Source organism: Aquarana catesbeiana, unplaced genomic scaffold, assembly GCF_042186555.1.
Source record: "Aquarana catesbeiana isolate 2022-GZ unplaced genomic scaffold, ASM4218655v1 unanchor237, whole genome shotgun sequence".
NCBI lineage: Eukaryota > Metazoa > Chordata > Amphibia > Anura > Ranidae > Aquarana > Aquarana catesbeiana.
In genome coordinates, this window is record NW_027362665.1 from 999,517 (window position 1) to 1,017,383 (window position 17,867).

Below are 17,867 nucleotides of genomic sequence, written 5' to 3' on the forward strand. Positions count from 1 at the left end.
GCGACTACAAAGAAGGGCAACAAAGCTAATAAAGGGTCTGGAGGATCTTAGTTATGAGGAAAGGTTGTGAGCACTGAACTTATTCTCTCTGGAGAAGAGACGCTTGAGAGGGGATATGATTTCAATTTACAAATACCGTATTGGTGACCCCACAATAGGAATACAACTTTTTCATGGAAGGGAGTTTAACTAGACTCGTGGCCACTCATTAAAATTAGAGTAAAATAGGTTTAACCTTAAACTATGTAGAGGGTTCTTTACTGTAAGAGCGGCAAGGATGTGGAATTCCCTTCCACAGGCGGTGGTCTCAGCGGGGAGCATTGATAGCTTTAAGAAACTATTAGATAATCACCTGAATGACCGCAACATACAGGGATATACAATGTAATACTGACATATAATCACACACATAGGTTGGACTTGATGGACTTGTGTCTTTTTTCAACCTCACATACTATGTAACTATGTAACATGAGCTGATTGGTTCCTGCTGTGCTCCAATCAAATAATCAGATATAAAATGTCCAGCTGGCAGAAAATGGGTGTAACAAAAGAGAATACATATTATGTGTATATATAGCAGTGGGTAGAGGGGAGAGAGCAGAAGTCAGGACTATGTAATGTACAACATATTGTATAAGATACAACAGATAGGACTATATAGTATCAGAATGATGTAATATACAACATAGAGTATATAGTGCAGGGGTCAGGAGTATGTAATGTACAACATAGAGTATATAGTGCAGGGGTCAGGAGTATGTAATGTACAATATAGAGTATATAGTGCAGGGGTCAGGAGTATGTAATGTACAATATAAATTATACAGTGTAAGGGTCAGGACTCATAATATTGGTATTCAGTAATCAGTGGAAGATGAAATGTTTACATGAGATAAGTTGCAGAGGTCCCACACCGCTGCCTCCCATCTCCTGAGACTGCACTCAGTGACTTGGGTCTGAGACTATACAGACATATCCCTCCACCCGGCACAGCCAGCAGACAACAGAGCAAGTAACGCTGGGAGAATTGTTCTGTTGGAGATCTTGCTAGACTTGGGCACAGTGTTGCCAACCGCCAGTATTTTTACTGGCAGCCAGTGAAAAATGGGCACTTTTCTCCTGCCAGTAAATGCCAGTGAAAGAAAAAGGTTGCCAGTAAAAAATATGGCTGTGACCCTTGGCCGAAACCATCCGAGTGCCTGCTACAGTGTGTTCGGATTGTGCCGGCAATGTGTCACGTGAAGTCATGGTGCAAGGGAACAAAGCAGCCGAAGCCTCATGTGCAGGTCTGTGGAACGGGAGGAAGACAAGCTGGGAGTGGACTGAAGGGACCACCTGGCATGAAGAGAGAGGGTCACTGTGACTCAGGAGGGGACGTGTCATGTTGGTGAGGTGCCCTCATCAATTGGGCTGCTGCACACTGCTATCAAGGTCACTGTGAGAGTCAATTTCATGTGTGTGTGCCACCCATTTTAATTTCTTGATCTCTCGATTCCTGTCCTTGAGCTACTTATTTACTATGTCGAAAATAAAATAAGAAATATGTCTTTGCCTTAATATCTACCTTAGATCACTTTGCTAATTGCAAATTGTACTTGTTTGTAGCCTAAAAACTGAAATTTGCACTTAAATCTGTAATTTAGTAACTTTGGAATATGTCAGTAAAAACTTGGCTGTGCCAGTAAATTTTGGGTGTCGTGTCAGTAAATTTCTGTCTGGTAGGTTGGCAACACTGCTTGGGCATGTGGTAGAAGACCCAAAGCACATACCCCAGATGCCTAGATCTAGTAACATCTATGGTGAAAATGAACATTGCCAGCTGAACCCCAGAATCTCCATAAATCCAGTCTAGATACATAAATTGTGTCTGCAGCACAGAGAAGGAAGATTATCCGAGAGAAATACAGGAATACAGGACGGGGAACACAGCTCAGGAAAGTGACCAGGGGATTACAGGCTGATATCACCCAGTCCCCGCCCTACTCTGGACCAATCAGTGAGCAGTATGGGTGGAGGAATGTATTTAATGTTAATGACCCACCTGTGCTGATCTCTGTAGGAGTGTCCTCCTCTATAAATGTCCCCGTTATTCCATCCTCCTCCATAGACTGCTGATCATCCCTCACATACCTCTCTTCTTCTTCTGATTTAACCTCAAATTCTATATCGATTGGATCTCCACTCTAAATCAAGAAAATGAGAGAGAATATCATCTGTAAGATATAAGATTTATTATTGTGATATCACATAAAAAATTCACACATCATCTCTAGGAGTCCATGTTCTAGATTCTCCACCCAACTGAATTTATTCCCCCTTGACAAGAGAAGAATAAGGGGGGATATGATCAACATGTATAAATATATAAGGGGTCCATATAGTGAACTTGGTGTTGAGTTATTCACTTTATGGTCAACACAGAGGACAAGGGGGCACTCTTTACGTCTAGAGGAAAAGAGATTTCATCTCCAAATATGGAAAGGCTTCTTCACAGTAAGAGCTGTGAAAATGTGGAATAGACTCCCTCCAGAGGTGGTTCTGGCCAGCTCAGTAGATTGCTTCAAGAAAGGCCTGGATACTTTCCTAAATGTACATTATATAACTGGGTACTGAGATTTATAGGTAAAGTTGATCCAGGGAAAATCCGATTGCCTCTCTGGGATCAGGAAGGATTTTTTCCCCTGCTGTAGCAAATTGGAGCATGCTCTGCTGGGGTTTTCCGCCTTCCTCTGGATCAACTGTGGGTATAGGATTGGGTATATGGGATTGTATGATATTTTTTATTTTATTTTATTTATTTTTATGGTTGAACTGGATAGACTTGTGTCTTTTTTCAACCTGACTAACTATGTAACTATGTAATCCCACCAACCTTGTAACAGTGAGGGATGGTGTGATCTTCCTGTGTGGAATCCCGGGAATACAGAGGACGGGGACATCTCTCTGGTGGGTTCCTGTAGCTGGATGACTCCACCATGGTGTCCTGGTACAGATCTTTGTGTTCTTTTAGAAACTCCTCCATCACCCCATCCTCATCATCCTCCTCTTTTATCTCTTCTTTAACTTCAACTTGAGAATCTCTCAGGTTTCCACTCTGAATATATAATAAAAATGACATCAATGGTAACAATGCAGATAATGTACAGATCCTGTATTTAAAAAAAGAATAGCTAAGGTGTAACCACATCCATATATAGACTGTTTAAAGAGAAAAGGACCATTTGAGCGGACTTTACCGATACCAGAAAAGGAACAATACATAATGTTATGAAATACAATTTATTACAAACATATTACAAGAAGAAATATTTAAAAAATAAAAAACAAGAAAAATGTGAGCTCTCATTGATATAACCACATCATGTATGTAAAACATATTACCGTATATACTCGAGTATAAGTCGTTCCGAGTATAAGTCGAGGCCCTAATTTACCACAAAAAACTGGGAAAAACTTATTGACCCGAGTATAAGACGAGGGTGAGAAATGATTGTTTCTTTGAACTTCCAAATAAAACTTTTGTAAACAGGAAAAGAGGGTCAACAATGCCCATTTGCAGCCTCACTGTGCCCATTTGCAGCCTCACTGTGCCTATTTGCAGCCTCACTGTGCCCATTTGCAGCCTCATTGTGCCCATTTGCAGCCATGGGTCCCCCAAACTTCAAACTCCGTAGTTAAGGGTTCCTAGATGCCCCCTAGCTGCAGCCAAAATTTGGGGTCTCTGAACCCAAAGGGTCCTGAAATGACATTGCTGCAGATGGACACAGTTGACCGAATTTGGGGGCCTGTATCTCGGGGCCACTTAGTGCTAGGAACCCCAAATTTGGTGTGAAAACCCAGTGGAACCATAGCACCATAAACTGTCCAAAGCTGGGGTTTCTAGCACCAAGTAGCCCCGAGATACAGAGCCCCAAAAATTAGTTCAGAAAATGTCAAGCACTTTTCTGCAGCAGAGAACGACATTTTCCGAACCGGATTTGGGGCCCCGTATCTCGGGGCCAATTAGTGCTAGGAACCCCAGCTTTGGATATGTTATGGTACCAATTCCACTGGGTTTGCACAACCAAATTTGGGGTTCCTAGCACCAAGTGGCCCTGAGATACGGGGCCCCAAATTCAGTTCAGAAAATGTCAAGCACTTTTCTGCAGCAGAGAATTACATTTTCTGAACCGATTTTGGGGCCCCGTATCTCGGGGCCACTACTGGGTTTTCACACCAATTTTAGGGTTCCTAGCACTAAGTGGCCCTGAGATACGGGGCCCCAAAGTCGGTTAGGAAATTTTTTGCTGCAGAAAAGTGCTTGACTCCAGTATAAGTCGAGGGGAGCACTTTCAGCACAAAAAAATGTGCTGAAAAACTCGACTTATACTCGAGTATATACGGTAGATCCCTATTACTGCTATGTCAGAGAGGTCGACGTTTCGCTTGTATGCTTCCTCAGGACCTTCATTCTTTGATTGTAAGCAGAGGGATTCTGTATGGTAGACAAAGGAGGGAAACATCACGTTTCAGCAATGGATACAAAATGCAGCAAAACATTGAATAATGTAGTCCCTCTAAAGGCATGGATCATACAGACATGCGCTTATTTTGTGCTAGAAACGGGCCCTTGTTGGTAGATTATGGTGCTGTCATCTAACATAGCCCCTTGTGAGCAGTCTATATATTAATATGGTATAATACATCTGGCCACAGGTGTCCTTGTTCTGTCTCGGTTGTCTGTGTGACATCACTACTATTGGAGGTTTAGCCTTTCTATGGTTTAATTCTCAGCCCTACATATTCATGTAGGGTTACGCCTCCCACTCCAGCCCCCCGGGTGTGTGCCTTCACAGCTGATTGAAGTCAGCAATTACCTGGCAGTTTCTATTTAAGGCTGATGGTTTTGGCAGTAGGTGGTGTTGTGGTTTGATCTGGGGTGAACATTGATAGGTAAGTCTTACTGATTGTACTATGATGGTGATTCTGATTATTAGTGTCAGTGTTATTGATGTGCGTTATGGAACTACAGAATGTTTATAATTATTTTTAGACATCTTCGCTGAGATTATCGCCAGTGAATGTTGATTATATCTGCACTGTGCAATCGCATGGTAACTGATGCAATCTTCACACTGGTCTATTGGTAAGTCCGCATCTGAATGTTGTTCATAATTTGAACAGCTATTCTAACTTGCATTTAGCTGTTTGGTGGCTATTTTTATGACAATATATTATGACTTTTTATCTCAGAATATTCACTGCTTGGTCTGTGGAAAAGACCCTTGGTCCCAATAAGCCACTTCACCACTTACTCCTACCTGTAGACCATTAAGGTATTTGATTTTGTTTGTCTTTTTATTTAGTGAGCCCGATGGTTAGATAGAATATGTTACATCTGATACACCGTTTATTTTATGTCTGTTTTACTTTCTATAGGAGTTGGTTGGATAATTAGCCAGATTGATATAACACGGCATGCTAGTTATTAACCCTTATCCCGGTGTAGTGACTCTGGGGGTTCTTTTGCCCAGTAAGTAGTTTATTATCGTTAACTAGCAGCCACTTATTACTATGCTTCTCTGTAGGCTGATTTTTCTTTCTGTCCATTTCATAGAAGGGGACATTTAGATTTATTGGCCGATTGATCTTGGGAGGCTATCGCTGATCTAGACGCCCTTGGATAGCACATGGCATGTTACATGTATGAGCGCTCTCCGACATGTGAGTGGCACTCGTATCGCACTGTTCTCCATACTATATATGGGGACTACATTACTCAATGCTTTGCTGCATTTTGTATCCATTGCTGAAACGTGATGTTTCCCTCCTTTGTCTACCATACAGAATCCCTCTGCTTACAATCAAAGAATGAAGGTCCTGAGGAAGCATACAAGCCAAATGTCGCCCTCTCTGATATAGCAGTAATAGGGATCTAAAAAATGTTTTACATACATGATGTGGTTATATCAATGAGAGCTCAAATTTTCTTGTTTTTATTTTTTAAATATTTCTTCTTGTAATATGTTTGTAATAAATTGGATTTCATAACATTATGTATTGTTCCTTTTCTGGTACCGGTAAAGTCCGCTCAAATGGTCCTTTTCTCTTTAAAATGTACAGATCCTAATGATACTATCAGTGATTGTTCATCATCTACCTGATGATGGTGGGGGATGGTGTGACCTTCCTGTGTGGAATCCCGGGAATACAGAGGACGGGGACATCTCTCTGGTGGGTTCCCATTACTGGATCCATCTGTAGGAAACACATACACTGACTGAATACATTGTTTCTCTGTGTTTATCAGATGATGGGGGATCTAGGTGGACCCTCCGTACTGCTCTCTCCTTTACAATAAAGTCTCCTCTTACCCGGTGATGTGAGGGGCGGCTGATTGCCCATCATGACGTCCTTGTAGAGATCCTTGTGTCCTTCTAAATACTCCCACTCCTCCATGGAGAAATAGACAGTGACATCCTGACACCTTATAGGAACCTGACACACACAATGATACAGTCACCATCCAGACACATCCCTTGTCTGTTACTGGATAATGTCCCAGAATTCCCAGAATCCTCCTCACCTCTCCTCCATGATCTCTCTGGTGACTTCTACAATCTTCTTTGTATTTCTCTATTCTATCAGGGAGGGAGGTGGAGGCAATGTGATGGTCATGTGATCTCCAGACTTCAGAGGGGGAAAACTCTAGATCTGAACACAAATAGTAAAATCAAATGATATTCCCAGAATCCTCCTCACCTCTCCATTCAGGTTTCCGTTTTATTAAAGCCCAACTTCAGACTGAGACATGATTTACCGACACAGGACCCCCACACTATGCAGGTTAACCACTTGCCAACCGCCCACAGCCGAATGATGGCTGCAGGGCGGCTGGATAACTCTGGGATCACGTCATATGACGTGATCCCGGAGAACCACTCCCACACGCCCCCCCCGGGCGCGCACACAGGAACATCCATGTTCGCCGGGTCCGGTGGACCCGGCGCAACACGGATCGCGGTAAAGGGCCAATGACAGCGGCCCTTTACCATGTGATCGCTCTGTCCAATGACGGAGCGATCACAAATGTAAACAAAAAAGGAAAGCAGGGTCATCAGGAGGTTACAGCTCTCCTCACACCGATGCAGCGTGAGAGGAGAGGAGAGCTTTACGGTGACAATCAGTGAGTTTTTCCACCTTTAGCAGTGCCCAACAGTGCCACAGCAGTGCCCAACAGTGCCACAGTAGTGCCCAACAGTGCCACAACAGTGCCCAACAGTGCCATCTGTGCCCAACAGTGTCATCTGTGCCACATCTGTGCCACCTGTACCACCTCTGTGCCACACCAGTGATAATACAGTGCACACCAGTGCCACACCTGTACCACACCAGTGCCACCTGTGCCCATTAGTGCCACTTGTGCACATCTGCGCCACTGCAGTGCCACATCAGTGCCACCTGAGCCCACCAGTGCCGTCTGAGCCCACCAGTGCCACCTCTGTGCCACCAGAGCCACACCAGTGCAACCACAGTGCACACCAGTGCCACTACAGTGCACACCAGTGCCCCATCAGTGCCACCTGTGCCCATCAGTGCCACCTGTGCCCATCAGTGCCACTTGTGCTCATCTGCGCCACTGCAGTGCCACATCAGTGCCGCCTGTGCCCACCAGTGCCGCCTGTGCCCACCAGTGCTGCCTGAGCCCACCAGTGCAACCAGAGCCACACCAGTCCCACTACAGTGCAACCAGAGCCACACCAGTCCCACTACAGTGCAACCAGAGCCACACCAGTCCCACTACAGTGCCACATCAGTGCCACCTGTGCCCATCAGTGCTCATCTGCGCCACATCAACCTCACCAGCCACCAGTATGGCAAAAAAATTATTTACGGCCGAGGAGGCCTACCAGCGTCTCAGCATGACCGATGAGAGCAGCGGGGAGCTCTCTGAGTCTCTGTCCGATTTGGATTCAGCCTATGAACCCGTGACAAGCAGCGAGTCTGATACAGATTTGGAATAGGAACGTGTGCCCGTGAAAAGAAGGCGTTCTGGCGTGGAGCAGCAGCCTACTACCACCTCGAGCGCAGTGCCGTCCACCTCAAGAGCTGTGCCGTCCACCTCAAGCGCAGTGCCGTCCACCTCAAGCGCAGTGCCACCGCAACAAAGGCCAGGTACCAGTAGGGTGTCCTCTCAGCCACAAAAGGATAGAGGCCATGCCACCCTTCCGTATGCCCTTCAAAACCCCCTGTGGCTTCCCCCTCATTCCGGAGCAGCAAATATCCCCCCTTTTACCGCCCAGCCAGGTGTCCAGGTGAACACCGATGATTTTGTGATGCTTGATTTTTTTTATTTGATTTTCACCGACAACTTACTATCGTCCATTGTAGCCCAGTGCAACCTCTATGCACAGCAGTACATAGTAAGCAACCCTGGCTCTAGTTATGCCCGTCCCTTTGAGTGGAGAGAGCTTACCATAGCGGAATTTAACATTTTCTTAGGCCTAACTTTTACAATGGGTCTCACAAATAAAACCGAAATGTACTCATATTGGTCAACTAACCCCATCCACCACATGCCACTCTTCTCTTCGATAATGCCAAGATCAAGATACCTTATGATTTTGCGCTTCCTCCACAATAATGACAACACCCAGTGCCCTCCCCGAAATGACCCAGCATTTGACAAATTATTCAAACTTCGGCCACTCCTAAATTATTTCGCTGAAAAATTTCCCCAATTATATACCCCCGAACAGAATATTTCCGTGGATTAGTCCTTTGTAAAATTCTCCGGCAGGCTCGGCATCAAACAATTTATCCCCAGCAAAAGGGCCCGATATGGGGTAAAAATGTACAAACTTTGCGACCGAGCCACGGGGTACATTTACTCCTTCCGGGTGTACGAAGGGAAGGACACCCAACTGCATCCCCCTGAATGTCCACAATATATTGGAGCCAGCGGCAAAGTTGTCTGGGAGCTTGTTTATCCACTCCTTGGAAAAGGGTACTACCTTTATGTGGATAACTTTTAAACAAGTTTGCCCCTCTTCCGCAATCTTCACCGGAGAGAAACCCCAGCATGTGGTACAGTAAGAACGAATAGAAAAGGCTTCCCGCAAAAACTGGTCAATGAAAGGCTACACCGAGGGGATACGGTGGCTTTGCGGAACCAGGAGCTATTAGCTGTCAAGTGGAGGGACAGACGAAATGTCCACATGCTGACGACAATCCATAATGACACCTACATGCAAGTCCCAAGAAGAAACGGCCCAGTCCAGAAACCTGCTTGTATTTATGATTACAATTTGTTTATGGGGGGAGTGGACTTCAACGATCAGATGATTGAACCCTACCTTCCCACAAGAAAATCCCGTCACTGGTATAAAAAAGTGTCCATTTATTTTTTCAGTTTGGCCATGTATAACACTTATGTTATTTACCAAAAATTTACAGAGAACCCCGTATCCTATCTGCACTACCAGGAACAAGTAATCTCCGCCCTTTTGTACCCTGAAAGCCCACCAGAAATTATTTGCTCTGATTCCGTGAGCAGACTCCACGAACGCCACTTTCCTGACAAAATCCCCCCCAGTGAAACAGGCCAGAGACGTCAGAAGAGATGCCGGGTGTGCTCCAAAGGAGGAATTAGAAGAGACACCTTGTTTTATTGTCCCAATTGTCCTTCCCAACCAGGCCTCTGTATAGGTGAATGTTTCCGCCGTTACCATACTTCTCTACATTATTAGGGAAGTATGGTAAACGTAATTCTCATTTCCTGTCATTTTCCTCCACACCCCTTATGCCACTGCACTGAAATGTACATACCTCTGCCTTCTCCGGAACTGACCCTGGCCTGTTATACGACCAAGCTTCTGCCTAACGATAAACATACCTCTGTTTTCTCCGGAACTGACCCTGGCCTGTTATACGACCAGGCTTCTGCCTAACGATAAACATATCTCTGCCTTCTCCGGAACTGACCCTGGCCTGTTATACGACCAAACTTCTGCCTAACGATAAACATACCTCTGCCTTCTCCGGAGCTGACCCTGGCCTGTTATACGACCAGGCTTCTGCCTAACGATAAACATATCTCTGCCTTCTCCGGAACTGACCCTGGCCTGTTATACGACCAAGCTTCTGCCTAACGATAAACATACCTCTGCCTTCTCCAGAACTGACCCTGGCCTGTTATATACGACCAAGCTTCTGCCTAACGATAAACATACCTCTGCCTTCTCAAGGAGCTGACCCTGGCCTGTTATACGACCAAGCTTCTGCCTAACGATAAACATACCTCTGCCTTCTCCAGAACTGACCCTGGCCTGTTATAGGACCAAGCTTCTGCCTAACGATAAACATACCTCTGTTTTCTCTGGAACCGACCCTGGCCTGTTATAGGACCAAGCTTCTGCCTAACGATAAACATACCTCTGCCTTCTCCGGAACTGGCCCTGGCCTGTTATAGGACCAAGCTTCTGCCTAACGATAAACATACCTCTGCCTTCTCCGGAACTGACCCTGGCCTGTTATAGGACCAAGCTTCTGCCTAACGATAAACATACCTCTGTTTTCTCTGGAACCGACCCTGGCCTGTTATAGGACCAAGCTTCTGCCTAACGATAAACATACCTCTGCCTTCTCCGGAACTGACCCTGGCCTGTTATAGGACCAAGCTTCTGCCTAACGATAAACATACCTCTGCCTTCTCCGGAACTGACCCTGGCCTGTTATAGGACCAAGCTTCTGCCTAACGATAAACATACCTCTGCCTTCTCCGGAACTGACCCTGGCCTGTTATACGACCAAGCTTCTGCCTAACGTTAAACATGCCTCTGCCTTCTCCGGAACTGACCCTGGGCTGTTATACGACCAAGCTTCTGCCTAACGATAAACATACCTCTGCCTTCTCCGGAACCGACCCTGGCCTGTTATACGACCAAGCTTCTGCCTAACGATAAACATACCTCTGCCTTCTCCGGAACTGACCCTGGCCTGTTATACGACCAAGCTTCTGCCTAACGATAAACATACCTCTGCCTTCTCCAGAACTGACCCTGGCCTGTTATACGACCAAGCTTCTGCCTAACGATAAACATACCTCTGCCTTCTCCGGAACTGACCCTGGCCTGTTATACGACCAAGCTTCTGCCTAACGATAAACATACCTCCGCCTTCTCCGGAACTGACCCTGGCCTGTTATAGAACCAAGCTTATGCCTAACGCTAAATTGTACCTACCTCTGCCTGCTCTGGAACTGACCCTGGACTGTTTGACCATGTTTTTTGCCTGCCTCTTGGACTGATCATTTACCCTGCTATGCTAGTGGCAAAACAGGGGTCTCACATATGTGAGGGGCTCCAGAAATGTTTTTCTGGATGAAGAAAACTAATTTTTTAGTTTTCTCATTCCCAGATTTAGGGTCTGGAGACTCGGAGGCTTCAAAGAGATTTGGGTGGGAGAAGCCTCTACCCCTGTCCCCATTCTTTCCTGGCCTGCTACTTGGACCATGTTCCTGCTTACTACCAAGACCAATATTTTGGCACTGCTGGCAATGTCTCTACTTGCACTGACCCTGGACTGTACAAGGACATTATCCCTGCCTGTGCTATGGACAATATTCCTGCCTGCTGCCTGGACAATTCCATTCACTGTTGCTGACCATGTCCCTGCCTGCTGCCTGGATCAGGGCTCTCCTCCTGTGGACAACTGCACTACTAAAACCACAGGTAATCTTTTGTTTACCCTTTGCTCAGCAAAATGTATTTTAGGGTGTAATTCTTGGTATGTTCATGCTATGTGTTAGAAATATGAAGATACTTCAAAAATGTGATAGATTGTAAGGAAATTAGATGTGTAATTTTATGCTCCTAGAACGCCTTAATGTGCTACTTCAATGTTGGGCCTCTGTATGTAGCCAGGCTGTGTAAAAGTCTCACACATGTGGTATCGCCATACTCAGGAGTAGCAGAATATATTTTGGGGTGTCATTTTTGCTATGTACATGCTATGTGTTGGAAATATCTTAGAAATGGACAACTTTGTGTAAAAAAAAATGCGTTTTCATTTTTTTTTCACATTTTCCAAAAACTTCTGGAAAAAAATGAACCGTTCAAAAGACTCATTATGCCTCATAGATTATACGTCGGGGTGTTTGCTTTCCAAAATGGGGTCACTTTGTGGGCGTTTCCATTATCCTGGTGCTCCAGGGTCTTCAAAAGTGTAATAGGTGGTTGAGAGATTAGATGTGTAATTTATGCTCCTAGAACGCCTGAATGTGCTACTTCAATGTTGGGCCTCTGTATGTAGCCAGGCTGTGTAAAAGTCTCACACATGTGGTATCGCCATACTTAGGAGGAGTAGCAGAATGTATTTTGGGGTGTCATTTGTGTAATGTACATGCCATGTGAGAGAAATAACCTGTTATAATGACAAATTGGTGTGAAAAAAAAATAAAAATAAAAAAAATCTTAATTTTGCAAAGAATTGTGGGAAAAAATAACAACTTCAAAAAACTCACCATGCCTCTTACTAAATACCTTGGAATGTCTACTTTCCAAAAATGGGTCATTTGGGGGGTATTTGTACTTGCCTGGCTTGTTAGGGTCTCAAGAAATAAGATAGGCCTAAGTACATCAGGTGTGATCAGATGTGATCAATTTTCAGTGATTGGCACCATAGCTTGTAGACTCTATAACTTTCACACAGACTAAATAATATCCACTAATTTAGGTTATTTTTTTTTTGTACAAGAAAAATTTAGGTTATTTTTACCAAGGATATGTAGCAGTATAAATTTTGGCCCAAATTTATGAAGAAAAATTACTTATTTGCAAAATGTTATAATACAAGTGAAGAAAAATTCATTTTTTTACAAAATTTTCGGTCTTTTTTCATTTATAGCACAAAAAATAAAAAACCCAGAGGTGATCAAATACCACCAAAAGAAAGCTCTATTTGTGTGGAAAAAAAGGACGAAAATTTCATATGGGTACAGTGTTGCATGACTGAGTAATTGTCATTCAAAATCTGAGAGCACCGAAAGCTGAAAATTGGTCTGGTTAGGAAGGGGTTTAAGTGCCCGGTGGTCAAGTGGTTAAAACCTTGTTGCAGACATTCTGACATCAATACATACAATACAGGACCAACAGCCCCACTTTGCTAGTGAGGATACCAAGGGTCCGCCCACATCCTAAAATCATCAGAAAAAAGCCAGATAGAGGGACATTGGGAGGAGGAGCTGTGAGGTCAGTGTGATGTCATAGGACATATAGACTCTGGATGGAGGGACATTGGGAGGAGGAGCTGTGAGGTCAGTGTGATGTCATAGGACATATAGACTCTGGATAGAGGGACATTGGGAGGAGGAGCTGTGAGATCAGTGTGATGTCATAGGACATATAGACTCTGGATGGAGAGACATTGGGAGGAGGAGCTGTGAGATCAGTGTGATGTCATAGGACATATAGACTCTGGATGGAGGGACATTGGGAGGAGGAGCTGTGAGGTCAGTGTGATGTCATAGGACATATAGACTCTGGATGGTGGGACATTGGGAGGAGGAGCTGTGAGGTCAGTGTGATGTCATAGGACATATAGACTCTGGATGGAGGGACATTGGGGGGAGGGGCTGTGAGGTCAGTGTTATGTCATAGGACATATAGACTTTGGATGGGGGGACATTGGGAGGAGGAGCTGTGAGGTCAGTGTGATGTCATAGGACATATAGACTCTGGATGGAGGGACATTGGGAGGAGGAGCTGTGAGGTCAGTGTGATGTCATAGGACATATAGACTCTGGATGGAGGGACATTGGGAGGAGGAGCTGTGAGGTCAGTGTGATGTCATGGGACATATAGACTCTGGATGGTGGGACATTGGGAGGAGGAGCTGTGAGGTCAGTGTGATGTCATAGGACATATAGACTCTGGATAGAGGGACATTGGGAGGAGGAGCTGTGAGGTCAGTGTGATGTCATAGGACATATAGACTCTGGATAGAGGGACATTGGGAGGAGGAGCTGTGAGATCAGTGTGATGTCATAGGACATATAGACTCTGGATGGAGGAACATTGAGAGGAGGAGCTGTGAGGTCAGTGTGATGTCATAGGACATATAGACTCTGGATGGAGGGACATTGGGAGGAGGAGCTGTGAGGTCAGTGTGATGTCATAGGACATATAGACTCTGGATGGAGGGACATTGGGAGGAGGAGCTGTGAGGTCAGTGTGATGTCATAGGACATATAGACTCTGGATGGAGGGACATTGGGAGGAGGAGCTGTGAGGTCAGTGTGATGTCATAGGACATATATACTCTGGATGGAGGGACATTTGGATGGGGAGATTTGAGGGGTCCTCTATATGAGGCTCCTGTGCAAACCAAATCTTTGTTCCTGGGTGTGTCCTACCTCTCCTAAACTGAAGAGTGAACTTTGACCTTTACCATACAGAAATCTGTCAGGAATCTGTGAAAGTAAGCTCTCATGTGATCAGGTGACGTGCGGAGGAACGGAGTGTAAATAGCAGACAATTTTCTCCAGAGCTCCTAATGGTGGGGATGGATTTTGCTGAGTGCTGGTGCCAAGTTTCCACCCCCCAGGATCACTGCAGGTGTGGAGAAAAGCTGTGTAAGAGGATATGGAGGAGAGATGAGGAGGAGATCCAGGAATCAGGATAAAGGTCAGGACAAGCAACAGACGAGCGCATCCAAGAGATGAAGCCGGGGTCACTACACAGAAAATCAATCCAAGGAAACAACAGGCAGGACGAGGAATAGCAAGAAGGAGCTCAGAGACAAATGAGAATATTGCTCAGCCAATGGGAGATTATCTCAGCATGACTTACATAATGAAGGAGATGAGGGGGAGGGGAGGAAGTCACTTATGGTGACCATAGAGACATGGAAATTCAGCTGGTTCAGCAGGGATCGGTCACATTTCCATCCATGTGTGGTCACTGCCGGATAAAAGTCACTCCATCAGCGGCTGCAGCCAATAGCTTCATCACTGATCTGTGTATTCTGAGAGCGGAGGAGCGCCCCCCATTGTCAGAATACAATAGTGCAGCGGGGAGGATTCCCCCATCCCCCTTCAATGTGTGGATGGGGGAATCACTTCAGTTTTTTCCTCTCATCCCGCTGGATGAACGATAAAACTGAACCATGTATGGCCAGCTTTGGAAGGAAGATATATTCATCATCAACTGATCCCCCTGAAGGGGTTAATCTTCATATTACCTCCTCTGCCTCCAGATCCAGCAACGTCTCCTCTCTACGTCTTTCCAAATAGTAGCAGCTCCTTCCTATCCTGCAGATTGCTCTGTAATGTCACAGGAAACATGTGACCAGGAAGCAGGAAATAAAGGGCGGGAAAGTGAAGTGAATAGGAGGCTGCAAGCAGATCACACGTTATTATCCTGAAGAGATCTCTCCCTCCATCTGTCCATCTTCTTTTATATTATATCCTCTCTGCACCTTCTCCCTGTATATTCCTCTCTGTATACCTCTCTCTGTATATCTCCCTGTATACCTCTCTATGTCCTTCCAAATGGAATGTCTGTCAGTATCTGACATCACTTCCTGTCTGTACCTGACATAACTTCCTGTCTGTACCTGACATCACTTCCTGTCTGTATTCCTGAGAGACTTTTTTACTGCGTAGAGGTGAGATCACCACCTTGTGGAACTCAGAGGAACTGCAGCTGAAGAAACGTCTCGTAGTGTGAACACGGCTGTTTCAAGTATTATTATTATACAGGATTTATATAGCCCCAACAGTTTACACAGCTCTTTACAGTATAGAAATGAAGACACTGCAAGCTGTTTGAGGAGTCATATTGAATTGTATAACAGGAACAGCAAACAGAACAGGAAACAGGAAGTACAAGCAATGCAATATTACCATAGAGTATATTAACATAGAGTATATTACCATAGAGTATATTACCATAGAGTCCCTGTATTTGTATAAGAACTCCATAACATCTCCTTTTTTTTACATTCAATCTAAAAATGTGTAAACAACCTAAAAACAGATTGTGAAGAGTCTTAAACATAACATGCTGTGTTACTGGTAGATACACTACAGATGGAGTCTATTTGGTGGTCTTGAAACTCGAACGCTGCACAAGACCACAGTGATTTTGCCTGGGAAATGCTGTTCAGCTCCAGAAGGTGTTGAAGAGCTGCTCTCTTTCCTGGCTGATGTGTTTGGTACAGAAGAACTTCCTGGTATATGTGGCTTCATTATGTCATCCTCGTGGTATCCTTCAGATATGACCATAATATTGTCTCTGCCTTGCTTACGTGCTCCAGTAGGACATGGGGCATTGTAGGTCTAAGGACATTGTAGGACAAGGGGCATTGTAGGTCTAGGAACATTGTAGGACAAGGGGCATTGTAGGTCTAAGGACATTGTAGGACAAGGGGCATTGTAGGTCTAGGAACATTGTAGGACAAGGGGCATTGTAGGTCTAGGGGCATTGTAGGTTTAGGGACATTGTAGGACAAGGGGCATTGTAGGTCTAGGGACATTGTAGGTTTAGCGACATTGTAGGACTAGGGGCATTGTAGGTCTAGGGGCATTGTAGGTTTAGGGACATTGTAGGACTAGGGGCATTGTAGGTCTAGGGGCATTGTAGGACTAGGGACATTGTAGGTCTAGGAACATTGTAGGACAAGGGGCATTGTAGGTCTAGGGGCATTGTAGGTTTAGGGACATTGTAGGACAAGGGGCATTGTAGGTCTAGAGGCATTATAGGTCTAGGGACATTGTAGGACAAGGGGCATTGTAGGACTAGGGGCATTGTAGGTCTAGGGACATTGTAGGTCTAGGGATATTGTAGGACAAGGGGCATTGTAGGACAAGGGGCATTGTAGGACAAGGGGCATTGTAGGTCTAGGGACATTGTAGGACAAGGGGCATTGTAGGTCTAGAGACATTGTAGGTCTAGGAATATTGTAGGACAAGGGGCATTGTAGGTCTAGGGGCATTGTAGGTCTAGGGGCATTATAGGTCTAGGGATATTGTAGGACAAGGGGCATTGTAGGACAAGGGGCATTGTAGGTCTAGGGACATTGTAGGACAAGGGGCATTGTAGGTCTACGGGCATTGTAGGTCTAGGGACATTGTAGGACAAGGGGCATTGTAGGTCTAGGGGCATTGTAGGACAAGGGGCATTGTAGGTCTAGGGGCATTGTAGGTTTAGGGACATTGTAGGACAAGGGGCATTGTAGGATTAGGGACATTGTAGGACAAGGGGCATTGTAGGTCTAGGGGCATTATAGGTCTAGGGACATTGTAGGACTAGGGGCATTGTAGGTCTAGGGACATTGTAGGACTAGGGGCATTGAGCGCCTCAGGAAGATCATGTGCACAATGCTCATAGGCTTGTGCTGTGAGTTGTTCTGCCACTAGAGACTGCCTTCCACATCCACAAGATATGAGTGAGGAGCAACTCTCTGAACAGAGGTGCCCAATCTCCAGTGACCAGTCCTGTCACCAGGCAGCAGCTTCATACGGATTGACTCACCAGTTCTTAGCTCAGGTAAGTCTTTGGCAGACACATCAAATGTCAGTTTGGAGATCTGTTTTCTACGTCAGAGTTTCTCCAGTACACCTGTAACCACACAAGGTTCAAGCAATTTGTTTGCCACAGGTAATGAAGTCTTCAGTCTCCTTAACAACAAGAGCTGTGCAGGACTACTGTCCATACCTTCGGTTGGGGTGTTCCTCCAATGTAGAATGGCTTTCTACGGGTCATTACCATCATATTGGGACTTCTTGCAAAGATTCTTTACTATCTTTACAGCTGATTCTGCTTTGCCATTAGCTTGTGGGTGCCGAAAGGGATGAGTTAAGATGTTAAAACCCCCAATCTGTA

General features: G+C 45.1%; 1 protein-coding gene across 1 annotated transcript in view; it reads right to left on the reverse strand.

The window, feature by feature from the left end:
• The window catches only part of LOC141122061 (uncharacterized), a 58,626-nt gene extending 43,106 nt beyond the window's left edge, over window positions 1–15,520 (reverse strand). The window contains 5 exon segments of the mRNA XM_073611857.1: window positions 2,045–2,186; window positions 2,876–3,097; window positions 6,143–6,240; window positions 6,357–6,696; window positions 15,223–15,520. Coding sequence (XP_073467958.1) covers window positions 2,045–2,186; window positions 2,876–3,097; window positions 6,143–6,240; window positions 6,357–6,441 — 547 coding nt within the window. The 5' untranslated portion in view covers window positions 6,442–6,696; window positions 15,223–15,520.
• Window positions 15,521–17,867: the final 2,347 nt, after the last annotated feature.